The sequence below is a fragment of the Numida meleagris genome, chromosome 19 (genome assembly GCF_002078875.1).
Source record: "Numida meleagris isolate 19003 breed g44 Domestic line chromosome 19, NumMel1.0, whole genome shotgun sequence".
In the NCBI taxonomy this organism is placed as follows: Eukaryota; Metazoa; Chordata; class Aves; order Galliformes; family Numididae; genus Numida; species Numida meleagris.
The window spans coordinates 5,111,154-5,125,241 of NC_034427.1; the positions used below are offsets into that span (position 1 = coordinate 5,111,154).

General features: G+C 51.6%; 1 protein-coding gene across 1 annotated transcript; it reads left to right on the plus strand.

The window, feature by feature from the left end:
* On the plus strand, positions 881 to 13,850 carry ADA (adenosine deaminase). Its single transcript, XM_021416526.1, has 11 exons — positions 881 to 1,024; positions 5,139 to 5,200; positions 6,660 to 6,782; positions 6,879 to 7,022; positions 8,182 to 8,297; positions 9,815 to 9,933; positions 10,337 to 10,408; positions 10,528 to 10,629; positions 10,795 to 10,862; positions 10,978 to 11,107; positions 12,155 to 13,850. The coding sequence occupies exons 1-11, from the start codon at positions 989 to 991 to the stop codon at positions 12,254 to 12,256; spliced, it is 1,074 nt and encodes a 357-aa protein (XP_021272201.1). The 5' UTR covers positions 881 to 988; the 3' UTR covers positions 12,257 to 13,850.

The following is a 14,088-nucleotide window of genomic DNA, read 5'->3' on the forward strand; positions in this document are numbered from 1 at the left end:
GGAGACCCTGAGAGAGCACCAAGCATCGCTTGGGGACCGTCTGTGCTGCAGATGCTTTGGAACAGAAGTCAGACCTCCAAGCAAACCAGATGTTTTCAGATATATTAAACAAACAAACAAACAACAGAAGTACAGAGGTGGAGCTGTCCGTGGGAGCTCAGCAGGACAGGTCCACTTCACCCACCCCCAGCTGGCAGCTTGCACGTCCCCGAGCTGTGGCTGTGGGCTTCCAGCTGGACCGGGCTGTTGCAGGCGGTCAGAGCAGTGCTGAGCTCTGTGCCTTTCCCCAAACGCTGTCCCTGGTGCAAACACAGCTGGGCAACAACAAGAGGGAACTCTGTTTTCCATCCACTTGTGTTAGTGCTTACACCTGCAGCCCCAACTGCTCTCTCTGCTTACGCAGCAACACAAGGTAACAGCGGTGTTTTGCACCGATACAGCGATTTTTGACTCCAGAGCCACCTGCAGCCCAGCCTCGACGTCTGGGGACACCTGAGCAGGGTAACTGCAGCCGTGCAGAGCGCACCCACGGTGCTTGATGTGGGAGACCCCACCTGCCTGCATCGCCGGGGCTGCCCTGGGACCTGGGGACATGGCAGCAGGGAGCGGTGCCGCCTCGCAGGTTTGCTGTTAGCTCAGTGGGTGCAGCCAATGGCCGCTGCAGTTGCTGCCGGCTCGGCGGCTCTTTGAGGTCCCTCCCAACCCAACCCATTCTGCGGTACGTGCTGGACGGGGGGAGCGGGGCTTTCTTCTCGCTGTGCCTCAAGTGCCATGTGCATCACCTCGGGGAGGGGAAGGAAGGAGGCAAAGCACGAAGCGCGGCTGAAAGCAAGGAACGAATCCGCGGACCCGCAGCTCCGGGAGCCCCCGGCTGCCCCCTCCCTCCCTCGGGGCGGGACGGAACGGGACGGCGGGGCGGGGCGGGGCGGGGCGGAGCGGCGGCAGTAGCAGTAGCAGTAGCAGCAGAAGCTGTAGGAGCAGGGGCGGAATGGAGCGGGGAGTGCGTGTCTTCGGGGAGCCCAAGGTGAGGCGGTGCGGCCGCCGGGCTGCGAGCGGGGCTGTGCCGCTGGGAGCCGCGTGTGCCGCGGGTTTGCGTGCCACGCGTTGCTCCGGGAGCCGGGCGCGCAGCGCGTTCGTGCCGCCGTGCGCGGTGCTGTGCGGTGACACCCGGCCCCAGCGCCCCGCGGTCCCCGTGCAGAGCCGCTCCTCGGGGCAGCGACGTGCTGGGCAGCCCGGGGAGGGTACGGCCCGGAAGACGGGAGGCGTCTGGAGGGTCTCTGCTTGTATTCCCTTCTTTTCTCTCTTAAATCTGTTTGGTTTTGTTTTTGTTTTCTTGAGATAGCGTCTTAGTGGCTGGGATCGAAGGGTGCTCCGCTGTTTCGTTCTCAGCGTTTGCTGTGTAAATGCATTGCAAATAGGATCATTGGGTAACATCCCTGTTGGAGGTGAGAGGGAAGAAGGCAAGGCAGGTGTGCTCAGCAATCACCATCCCCTGGGTGCTTTCTCTGCAGGAAACTTGCTCGTGGGCTGTCAGGGGTAGCAACAGCTGGAAGTGGTTAAAGCCTTGGTAAGGCTGCTTCAGTTTTAAGAGATGTTGGCATTTCGTCAGCTCCACTAAGAGCAAAAGCTATTGGTTTACCCCAGTGGCTTCACATTTTTGGCTGAAAGAAGCAAGTCAAGTTCTTCTTTCAGTTGTGCTTCTCCCTGCTTGCTCTGTGCAGGCAGTGGGATGCAGGAGACAGGGAGCAGGGAGGCCCTGTGCCGTTGTGTGTGCAGGGTCAGCTCTGTTGTGTGGCTGTCAGTGGGATTTCATGAGTCAGGCAGTCCCTTTCAGCCCCACCAACCTGCTCAAATGCGGTCTAAAGGCAGTCAATGGGCCCTGCTCACCTCTATTCATCCCCTGGGACCCTCTGCCATTGGAAACTGTCACTTTTGTGCTTTAGGGACGTTTCTGGCACCCGGAGCAGCTTTGAGCCGGGCCACGTGCTTTCCAGGGCCGCACTGACTGCTGGTCACTGTGGGGCTGAGCTTTGCCCCTTGCTTATTGTGGGCCATAAAGAGCAGCAGAGGCTTGCGTGGAATGGGAAGCATGGGTATTTCTTGCAGCCAGTCACCGGGGTTTCAGTCCACTGCTTTTCTCATTTAAAGACTCAAACCAACAACTGAAGGCGGTGGCAGATCTGTCTGCCAACAGCACCCGTGGGTTTCCTTGGGTGCGAGGACAAAGCCACGTCCCTGCTGCCTGGCAACTCTTGGAGCAGCCTCACCTGGTGCTCCTGACAGGAGCTGTGTGGCTGTGTAGTGATGTGCATGGCTTGGCTTGTGGCAGTGCACTGTCATAAGAGCAGATGAGCATGGCCTGTTCTTTTTTCAGAGGTTGGTGCTGATCTTATCTCTTGTGGGATGGTGATCTCAACGTTTTTCTGCCTTCTGCCTTGACCAAGTGTGGCTGTGGTTATGCAGTTACTGAAATCAGTAAGGTGGGCTTCAGATTATCACCTTGTAATGTGTTGATAATTAACCCTGGGCAGGCACTGCTGAGGTTCTAAAATGTTGCAACTCATGCTTGGATGATCTATGAACATCTGCTAGAAACAGTCAAAGTAAAGGTGTGGTTTGTGGTCCTTCCAGCATGGCATTAGGGCTGTGCAGCTCCAGCGCTGACCAGCTGCTGCTGACTGTTTGGTGGGTCAATAACAGTCATAGTAAGAAAAGAACAAGCACCTCACATGTAAACTCCCTCAAGTGCACTCGAGTGGACAGTGCCTTCATGCCCCATGGCAGCCGCACGGAGCAGATAGCAGAGTGGTCATGGCCTGCTGGGCACTGCTACATGACTGCAGCTGAGAGCACTGAGCGTCTCGTGAGCCTCTTCCTCCTCGTTTCGCTAAAGTGAAAATAATCAGACTTGGAATGAGTTTGTTTGCAGTTTGCATTGCAGTTTGTTTTTGAAACTTACCAAGTTTCAAAGAAAATACTGCAGTGTTTTCAAAGGGAGAGGCCAAGCCAGAGCTCTTAACACTTCTCTTTGTTTTGCTTAAAGCTGAACCACCTTGCTGCTCTCTGCTCTAGCACATTAGGTGCTGTTGTTGATCTAAATTTTTCTGATTTTTGCATAGAAATGGCAAACCCTGCCCTGACAGCCTCTGTGCTGAGGATGCCCATTGATTGGGGCATCTCACATCTTTGGAGCTCATCTGGGCTTTGGGTCACTCTGTAGCCAAACTTGGCGGATTATTGAATTGCCATAGTCCTGGGCTGAGCGTGGTTGGTCTCTAAGCCCAGGTCCCTCCAAACGAAGCTGGGATCCACACACATGTGCTTCTCTGTTGGGGCTGCTGCTTGCTTGGGCAGTGTCTCCTGCAACCCTGTGCAAACTCTTTCATCTTTATCTGGGTACTTTCCTTGACTTAAAGCAAGGTCACGTTACCCCCTTGTATCTGGGAAAGGCTTAGGCTTTGTTTGCTCAACACAAACACAGAAGAAAGGAGCTGCAGAGGAGCTCTCCAGCCTCCTACAGACCTGGAAACTGCAGGATTGAGAAGGGGGCAACTGAGATGCATGGTGGAGTAGAAGCCTCGTGCTGGTGCTGCAGAGGAGCACTGCTGCTGTGTGAGCTGCCTGCATCAGCAGCAGGAGGTGGATTGCATGCACAGTGCTGAGTTTGCTTTCACATGAATGGAAGCGTGGTGTTGGGATGGCGGGGAGCACCTGAGGGATGCGTGGGGTAGGCACAGCTTGCTGGGTTTTCCTGTTGAGGTGTGCAAGTCCCAGGTTGCAACTCCACCAGGAGGACACAGGGGCTATTGAAAACCCCAAGGAATGGAGCTCGCGTGGTGTTGAAATTGCACTCGGAGCTCAGGAGTGGAAAACGTACCAGCTGTCCACATCTGGCGATGCAGATCGTGTCCATCATGTGTTCCTTTATCTGCTGCTTCCCAGGGATAGTCCTTGCAAACAGCATTGCAAAACTCAGGGCAGGGGGAAAGATCAGGTTGTGCCCTTTGAAAATCTCCGTCTCTGTAGGGCCGTGTCCGCAGGGTAGGAGAGGTAACAGCCGTATCCTTTTACAGCCTGCTTTGTTGGGGGGGGTTGTGACCCCCGGCTGGCTGCAGCGCAGTGTCACCCCCACTGATTAAGCAGATGTTTCCCAGATGTTCGTGGCCTACACGTGGCTGGCATGGGTGAGACAGTCTCTCCCTGGGTATCTTGGTACACGGGTGTCTCACTTCATCCATGTTGGAAAGACCTGGCGTGAGCAAAGCTGGTCTGTAGGCTTTCCTTCCCAACAGCTGCTTTGTGCTTCAGATTCTTCCTTTGGTACACAAATATTTATTATATGGCTCTTCTGTTGCTGAAAAGCAAACAGTTCTGGAAATACTGTGATCTAGCTGAACCATTTTACAGTTAATATTTTCCTTCCCAGCTCAACTTCCAAATTGCATTTGTCATGTTCCTCCAAAGCTCCAGCAGCCTAATTGGAAAAGCTTGCTTTCCCTTCTCTGTGACTCTTCTTCCAAAACAGGATTTCACAGGGACCTGAGTTACCGTCCCATTTCTCCTGAGTCTAAATGAGTCATCTTATTTTGAAGTCAGCTTGCTGGCGCTGTGGGGCATCTCTTGTACTTTGGGACTCCGTGTGTAGCTTTACAAAGCCTGTGTGCTTTGATAATGCCAAATAATTAAGATCATATCTGGAGCAGATTCCTGGAAGCAGAGTCCAAGTTCTTGGGTTGTGACTCTTTTATCAAGCTGACTGATGCTTTTTTGAGGGTTGTTTTTTCAACCTTCCCGAGCCACGCAAGCTAAGTACAGATAGGGCAGCTCCTGAAAAAAAACACATTACATTACTGAAAAACACATGTTTCTAAAGAGCTGTTGATTAATCTGAAGTTGATGGATGCCAAATCTATTAGATCTGGATGTGCAGCAGGAATAAGAAAATACTTGGACAATACTTTGACTGTCAAAACTTAATTTCGTAACGATGGTGTTCTTCAAATGGTTTTGCATTTGGTTTTTGTGCCTTGGTTCCTGTATCAGTGGCATTCATACCTGTGCTAGCACCGCACACCCATCTGTAAGGCTTTGCTGCAGCTCCAGGAGTACGTCCCTGATGTCTCTTTGTGTTACTGCAGGTAGAACTTCACATCCACCTGGATGGAGCCATTCGGCCAGAAACAATCTTACACTTCGGCAAGTGAGTATCTGCGGGAGGAAGGCTCCAGGTGATGGTATGGCTTTGGGAAGCTGGTTGACTTTGAGTAATTGGGGTGAGGACTGGGCTCTGCAGCTGTGGGCAGAAGGAGCTGAACACTTCCTCCAGCTGCGATCGTTGACAAGGTGAACAAACACGAGCAGATAATCACAGATCAAGGATGCGGCAAGCTGAAAGATTTCAGGAAGCAGCACTTAAGCACAGTTCCGTTAATGTGGGGAGGAAATCTGTTTTCAGAAACTTTGGCTCAACATCAGCTCCAAAGCCAGAGGGCCAGCGCCAGCAGCCTCACACTGTGGATTGTCCCCAAGTGCCATTGCTGGAGCGGGGCAGCTTTGCTCAGGGCTGTGCAGGGAGAGCTCCCAGGGCAGACAGGGGAGAGCTGAGCTGGAGCTGACAGCAGCATGGAAAGGGCACTGCGGGGAGGAAAGCCGATGCCTTGGCAGCGATGAGCGTCCCGTCCCCGCTGAGTGCCAGCAACTTAATCGGTGCTGAGTGCATCGGAAGGCTGAGCGCAGGGCTGCTTTCCTGCCTGTCTGAGTGGGGAAGTGAGCAGCATGTGCCTGGCCCCGCAGCGGTGTCGATGGGGCTGCTTTCCTGCGGGGTGGCTGTTGGCAGCGGGTCACCAGGGCTGTCACTGCTGCCTTGTCTCTATTAGCAGAGAAACGTCCGTCAGTCGGCTGTAATTCATCCTGACAGTGCTGGGAAGGAAAGAGGATTAAATACAAATGTCTGGTTATTATTCCTAACTTAAGCTGGCATTTGTGGGTAGGTGACAGCGCGTGGATGGGGAAGTGTGCCTGGAGGTGTGCGGTGCCCCTGGCTCGCAGCGTGCTGGCACCTGGGGACCTGTCCCCGTGTGCTGCTGGAGGAGGACGGGCACAGGCACCTTGTCTGCTTAGAGGAGCTGGGGGGTGAGAGCTGCTGGGGCCTCCCCGTGCTCCTGTGTGGGGTGTCCCTGTGGGTACTGCGATGTGGGGCTGGGGAATGGGCTCACTCTCAGCAGAGCCTGCATGTTTGGTGTGGTCCCAAGCCTGCGAGCCTCCCCAGTTGCTCAGGCCCTGGAGCCTCCATAAGAAATGACATTTTTTTCCTAAGGAATTTTGGCAGTTCTTCTTCTAGGACTGGGAGGTGCCGAAAAATAATCCCAACCCCCTTCAGTTGAGATCCCACTTAAGCCTGCACTGTGCCCTGGCTCTGCTTCCACGGGGTTGCTGTGGGCTTGTAACTCCATGTGCCTGTGTTTTCTCATGCTTTGGGTTGCCGTGCTCCCTTCAGAGGTCTAGGGCCACATCTGCTCTGGAAGGACAATGTGTGCCATATGTCTTCTGGGAAGAGACAGCGGCCATCTCTGCCAGCTCAAGACACGTTTGCTGTACAGAATAGGCTGATTAAAAATGTGATAACCCTCCCCGTCAGTAAAATGTGGCTTCGTTTCCAGGAAAAGAGGGATTCCTCTCCCCGGCAGCACTGTCGATGACCTCATGAAGCACGTCAGCTACAAAACACCACTGTCACTTAAACTATTTCTAGAGAAATTTAATCACTACATGCCAGCCATTGCGTAAGTACCCGCTCTTTGCTTGTCCCCCCCTTGATGGCATCCCTCTGGGTCCCCTCCTGGTGGCAGGGGTGATGGATCCCATTGCTGTCCCTGCAGGGGGGACCGCGAGGCTGTGCGGAGGATTGCATACGAGCTGGTGGAGACGAAGGCAAAGGAAGGCGTCATCTACGTGGAGGTGCGGTACAGCCCTCACCTGCTGGCCAACTGCCGCGTGGAGCCCATCCCGTGGGGACAGGCCGAGTGAGTGACTCCTCCATCCCATCCCATCCCATCCCATCCCATCCCATCCCATCCCATCCCATCCCATCCCATCCCATCCCATCCCATCCCGCTGGATCCCAGACAGGAGTTTTTAGCTGCAGACGACTCACCATGCCTACCCCATCCTCCTTTCTCCTTAGGCAAAGTGTTGCAACTCAGAGTGAAGACTAATGATGTTTTTTTTTTCATAAACTGCTGCAGCAAGTTAATTAGTAAGATTTCATTACGACTTTTAATGTAATTGCATTTTTAATTGTAAATGATCCCTCTGTGCTCCCCCTCGGCCAGCACAGCCCAGCTCACAGCAGCAAGGAGCCAGCACCCACACAGGTCGGGCACCGTGTCTGTCACCCGAGTCCTCCTACTCCTCTGGTGCAACCGGCTCTGGCACTCCTCCTTCTCCTGGCCCCATCCATGGTGTTTTTCCTCTTCTCATACTTCCGTGTGCTGTCATGTTTGAGTGTGCCTTGCTGCAGGCACTTAGTTCTGCATGTGTGAAGCAGCTGTGTTAAAGATTTTGGCTGAAGCTGTTCTCCATGGGAGGGGAAGTAGGGCTCATGTAGGGGCTGCCTGCCTGCAAAGTGCAAATTGGAGCTGGGAGAGGCAGCGGGCAGCGTTGCAGGGAGCTGGTGATCTGCTCCTGGTGCCTTGTCTCAGTGTCACCCCTGCTCTAATGCATGTCTAATGAAACCAGGGCTTGCTGGCCCCTTGCAGAACACGTTGCAGTGGCTTTTGCTGGGATAGGTGCTGACTGAAGTCTGGCTTTACCCTTGTACAGATCACTGGCCAAAATACAGCCCAGCTGGGTAGGAGAGAGCCCACTGGACTGTTGTACAGGGGAACAACTACTGCTGAAAAAGTGCCCAAGCGAGATTGGCAATCCCGTTCCTTGTCAATTTGCTAAATTGTACTGGACGTCTCCGCATGGTTTTATGTCTGACATCTTGTAAATGAGGGCATGGCGTGGGTGTAAGTATGCTTGTTTGCTTTGGGGATCTGGTTTGTGCTCTCAGGGATGTTGCCACAAGCAGGACCTGGGAAGCCTGGCCATTGTGGAGTCTCTGCTCACTGGGGGGTCCTGCAGCTCCTGCCCACCCCCAGCATTCCCCAGCCTCTCACCATCTCTTCTTCCCCACAGGGGAGACCTCACTCCGGAGGAAGTTGTTAACCTCGTAAATCAGGGACTGCAGGATGGAGAAAGGGATTTCCGCATCAAAGCCAGGTCTATTCTATGCTGCATGCGCCATATGCCAAGTAATGTATTGCAGCTCACCCGCTGCTCTGCTCCCCTTCCCTGACGCGTGGCGCGGGCAACATCCCCTGGGTTCAGGTCCCTCCAGAAATGCGGGGAGAGCACCGGTCCCATGGCCCTGGGTGTGATACTGGACTACACGGTCCTGAGAATGAGCTGTTTTCCCTCTGTCGGGGCCCTCTGCTCTTTGTAAAGGCTCTGCTGGTTGTGCAAATGGAAGTCTGTAGGTGCAGCAGATCTGGAGAGCTAGCTGAAGGCTCCCAGGGGAGCTGTGATTCCTGTACCCTGCTCCCTGCCCAAGGACCGGAGCTCTCCTAGGGCCGGCACAGCCAAAGCCAACGGCAGGGGACCTGCTGGCTGCTAACTTGCTGCTGGTTTTAAATGGAAAGACACGTAGAACAGACTAAAGCTACAAATACAAAGGATTTTTCCCGAAATTGGCAGTTCTAACCTTATTCAATAGCAGGGTTCTGTTGGGCTGCTGAGTTCCATGAATGTCTTCACCTCGGGAGAAGTGCAGCTGGAGCAAGTTGCATGGCCATAGCTGTCTGACACTGAAACTTTGCTGTGGGTGTATTCAGATCCTCACGACAGTTTTCAGCAGGTTTAATAGGATTAAAAATTTTTGCTAACAAATATGTGGCTAATTTATGCCTAAAAATATGAAAGTTTCAATTGCTGGAAAGGGGAAGATTTGAGAGTGGCTTTTTCCTATCTGCTCAAAGAACCCCAAGCAAAAATTTGAAAGCTTGAGCGCTGTGCTTCTGATTTCTAGGAAGAAAGGCTGCTGAAGCAGGAAGCTGAAAGTCTGTGTCCCGTGTGTCTGCAGCTGCAATACTGCAGAGTGCAGGCAGTGAGAGTTCCTCTTGCAAACAACTGAGTCTGCATTTTAGTGCACGTGCTCCCTGAAGAGGTGTTGTCAGGACACAGAGTTTTCCCTTTGAAGCCACGTTGGAACTTAGAAATTGCTGGGAGCCAGCGATAGCTGATATTGAAGTTGTTAATAAAGTAATGGCTCTAACGTGATAAGTTTGAAAGTAGTGATAAAAGATGATGAATTTGCACCAATTTTCTTATGTGTTCATATGACTTCAGGACGGTAGGTGCACAGTAGGTGCCTGTTAATTATTAACACTGGAGTTTATCTCTGTTTCTTGGCCTTCTTGTTTAGGGTAGCTGTAGTATCAGCTAATAGGTGCATTTCCTTTTCAAGAGATTGTACTGCGTCCTGGTCAGAGATAACTCTCTCAAGTAGTCGTTGGCCATTTGTCACTCTCCTTCTCACTGATACCAAAAAGATAAAACTGCCAAAGGTTGTTTTGCCAAGGAGGCTCAGCAGCCTCTTTCCATCATCATGTCCGGAGGAGCTGGTGATATGCAGCGGGGCAGGGTGGCTGCTGTGCAGAGATGCACCCCAACCTGAACTATCCCATGACACCACACGTCCTGTGGTTCGGAAATGCTCAAGGTGTGATTCATACAACAGCTTTCTCCTGAATCCTGGTACTGTGTCTTCCAGGTTGGTCACCAGAGGTGGTGGAACTGTGCAAGAAGTATCAAAACAACTCTGTGGTGGCCATAGACCTGGCTGGGGACGAGATGCTGAAGGCTTCTTCTGATCATAAGAATGCTTACGAGGTTTGTTGAATAAGCTTCTTAAAAACAACAATAAGAAAACACCCACAGGGTTATCCTGGCTAGGGGACGTGCAGCACTTTAGTCAGACAACAAACAGCTGGGAGAGCTTAAAAATTAATTGCAGCTGTTAAAAATATTTTGTTAAATAGCATCACTATTCCCATGTTTATATCTCAGTGGTACGAGGCAGACATGGGGCTGGAGCTCAGCGTCACCGCCTGCCTCTGCCCTGAAGCTTTAAACGCCCACGGGCAGGGGGTGACCCAGCTTTCCAAATTCTGCTGCTGGTGGTATCACCGTTGACATTCTGTGATTACCAGCCTCATCCTTTGTGGGCTGGGGGCTCTGCGAGTGGGGCCTTCCCTCAGGGTCAGACCCAGGCGTTCCCTCCCTCGCCTTGCAGGAAGCGGAGCGATGCGGCATCCATCGTACTGTCCACGCTGGGGAGGCCGGACCGGCTGCCAAGATCAAAGAGGTACGAGGGGTGTGGGGTGCGGGGTGGAAGCCTCACGAGAGGCCCCATAGGAAGCCCAAGTGGTTTCAATGTTTGCATTTCCGTGCTCGTGGGCTGCAGCTGCTCTCCCTGCTCCCCAGGCCGTGTACCTCCTGAAGGCCGAGCGCATCGGCCATGGTTACCACGTGCTGGAGGACCCCGAACTGTACAGGGAGCTGCTGAGAACCAAGATGCACTTTGAGGTGAGGCCGCAGAGCAGGTCGTGGTATGTGGGTGGAGGTAGGAGTGCCCAGGCCCTGGGCCTCCATCTGCTTTGCCTGCACACAGCTATCTGCCCGTGCAGTTGTGGTTCAGGTCTGTGTGGCTGATCCTGTTTTTTTTGGGGTTGCTTTAACTCCCACAATCAGGTCTGTCCCTGGTCCAGTTATCTGACAGGAGCATGTCTTCCGGACTTCAGGAAACACCCAGTAGTACAGTAAGCCTTACAAATAACGCATGATCTTAAAGTCCCCAACCCAAACCCTGACTACTTTGAGCTGCTTTCCTGCAGTGAGGCTCTTAGCCGCTGTTCTGAACTGATTCCCTTACAGGTTTAAGAAGGATCAAGCTAACTATTCTATCAACACTGATGACCCCCTCATCTTCAATTCCACCATTGACAAGGATTACAGCATAGTGAAGGAGTACATGGACTTCACTGAGGAGGATTTCAAGAGAGTGGTGAGTTGGCCTCAGCTGATACTCTGCAGGAGTCCTGGTGAAGCCCAGAGACATCAGCTTTTTTTCTTTATAAATCAAAAGCTTTCAATGGAAATAAGTCCTGCAGGGGGCTGAGCATTGCATTGTGCAGCGTGGATGCTGGAGGCATTGCATGAGTGATGCCTTGGGCTGCGTTTGGTGGAAATAGTCCAGGAAAGTCTCCATAGCGGGCCTGAGCAGTAGGAAGAGAGGGACCTTTTGCTTTTTTAACATCAGTTTGGAATTGTAGGAAGGTTATTTCAAAGCCTGTCCCAAAAGTTAGTGAGATTCAGCATCTACAGAAGTGCTTGCAGTTTTTGCACTTGCAAACTAAACTGAAAACAAAACGACTACTGGCTTGGTGTGCACAGTCACTTGTATGTCTTCTTACAACCTAAAAACTGGCTTTTCTCATTGATTTTTCCAATTACTTACCCGAGGCAGAAAGACAGGTAGGTGGTGGGAGTCTGGCTTGTCTGCACATCAAGGGGAGTTTTCCTGGCTAGCATTCAGTTATGCTCATGACTCCCAGCTCCTTGTCTGCAAGGATATTTGCTTGGAAGTAGGAAATCGAGTTGCCTTTCAGTGCACCCTGGGAGCTGGGGTCCCTGGATGCCAGCTGTCCTTTCCTGCCCTTGCAGAAGCCAAACAAAAGAAACATCCCTGCATGAGGCCAACCAGCAGGTGACATTGTGCAGCCAGGCTGTCACACAGCATGCATCAAGCTGCCGCCACCAGCTGGGCTGGCACAAAGAAAAACCAGGGTGTGGGACACGCTCTTTAGACCCATTCCTACAAACTCCAGAGTATTTAAAGACCCCCTCCTTGTGCCTGCTGCATTCCTCTTGGGATTGCTGCTAGTGGGAGGGACAGAGCAGCTGCCCTGGGAAATGAGGCTGTGGAAATGTATCTTGGAGTAGAAACTTCACCTTCTCTTAGCCTGATGATGGTCAGAGATGTTTGGATATGTACAGCCATATCTCTGGTGTGTTTTAACATCTCTTTTCTGTTCCCCATCTGCCTTCCCAGAACATCAATGCAGCTCAGTCCAGCTTCTTACCTGAGAAGGAAAAGCAAGAGCTTCTTAACACGCTGTATGAAGCCTACGGGATGGTGCCTCCCACCTCGTGATGCGTCCTGTGAGCCAGCGTGGAGCAGTGGCCCCTTCCTCACGTATGCTTGGCTCTGCTCTGCTGGGGAGCAGCAGGAGGAGGTGCCGGGGGTCAGTCTCCATTATTGGCACCCAGTGTTAACCCTTACAGCACTAAGCACAATCAGGCTCCTATCATACATACCCTCTTATCGCTCCCATGAACTGTCTCTCCCAAATGGACATCCAGCTTCCTCTTGCTGTTGAGCAAGCAGGCTCCAACTCCTCCTTTCATCTGCTGCGTCTGCCCAGTAAATGAGAGCAGGAGGAGGTCCCCTGTGTTACATCTCACGCCCCACTGCCCTGCCTTAGCCCTTGTCTGCAGTGCAGGAATAACCACTCCTGCCTGTGACTGTGGCCAGGATTGATCTTTGCCTTTCTAGGGAGAAGGTGTGTCACAGAGGAAGTGTGCAGGCACTTTGGAAGCAGAAGATTTCTTCCCATCCATGCAGATAGGGAGGTTTGGCTACAGTGAGGTTTACCTGTGGTTAGTCTTGTGCTAACAAGAATAGGACAAGAACAAGCTGGGAACTGGTGCACAAGTCTGAAGGTTTGTTTGTTTTTTTAAAAAAAGCCTTTTTGGCATCCTCCCTCAGCCTAGGAGTTCTGTGTCTCAGGCCTTACAGTGTCACTGCCACAGAAGCACACACCTTGTGCTCCAGCTGTGCTTATACATGCATAGGAAGTCGGAACATTTTTACCATTTTGGGCCAAAATCTGCCTTTGGGATTTTTCCCAGTTTTGTACTCACTCGGGAATTCCTGTGAGCTACATTTTGCTCTTCCTGTATCTTTGTTTAGAACCTTAGAAAAATTGTGCTTGATTGCCTGCTTTAGCCATTCTGCGCTCTTCCTGATTTGACATAATTTTTAGGCACTGTTAAGACTCAATGATTAAATGAATAAGCTAGGGCCCAATATCAAATACTGATTCAGGTTCTATCTGAATTGCTTCTCTCACTTAACCACAGCACTGGCTAGAAGTCAGATCTTCATTCTGGTGGAGAACTTACAAGGAAATAGTCGCCAAAATTCCTGAGCCATTTTGGTGCATTACAGTATTCATAGTTAATATGCAGTAGAGCCATGCATCCAGAGGAGAGACCGTAATTTTCCTACAGTCAGCATCTTGATGCACCTGAGGAGGGAGTGTGGTGTGTGGCATGCTTTAGGTATCTACAAAGATGTGTGCTCCAAAGATACTACACCAAAAAGTTGCTTTTGGCAGAGGGCTGTGGTGGTCATGTATAGCTTCTGCCCTGCTCTCAGCCAGCAGCACCTGAGTGCTGGGAACGTTTCCATTCTTTCTAGGCTTTCATATTTGTCTTCTCAGTAAAGTACTCAGTAATGTACAAAACACGTGGTGCATGTATACACATCGATAGGAGAGAGCGAATGTCTTACTTTTATAAAGAAAATAAGAAATCATTACATATAAGAATGTTGCTGTTAGAGCCAAGCTTTTTTGGGGTAATTTTTCTCAAAAAAAAAAAAAATGTTGCTGAGAAATTGTTTGTTTGGATTCTGGACAGTTGATTGTTAATCCTGTTTAATAAATTAACAAATTTATGTGAAACCAAACCCTCTTGCCTTTCTGCTCAAGGGAGTCGGTAGGAGCCCTCCTCTGTGCTCTTCAGTGTGAGCTGTCATACCCCTGCTGGGGTTAGTGGGTTGGTGTGGTGGTGCTTTGGCAGCCTGCCTCCTGCCTCTTCCTGTTACCAGTTTGCTTTGAAAGCTTTAATGCAGGGCAGGGAAGAGGGAAGGCACCCCTCTTGTTAGACTTGCAATCTGGATTTATTGATGCATGTTGTTCC

What these genes read in the sequence shown, in the direction of transcription:
- ADA (XM_021416526.1), top strand. Translation starts at nt 989, where the DNA reads ATGGAGCGGGGAGTGCGTGTCTTCGGGGAGCCCAAG. An exon ending in GAACCAAGATGCACTTTGAG is followed by an intron (nt 10,630 to 10,794) that starts GTGAGGCCGCAG and finishes TCCCACAATCAG; the next exon opens with GTCTGTCCCTGGTCCAGTTA. An exon ending in AGGAGGATTTCAAGAGAGTG is followed by an intron (nt 11,108 to 12,154) that starts GTGAGTTGGCCT and finishes CTGCCTTCCCAG; the next exon opens with AACATCAATGCAGCTCAGTC.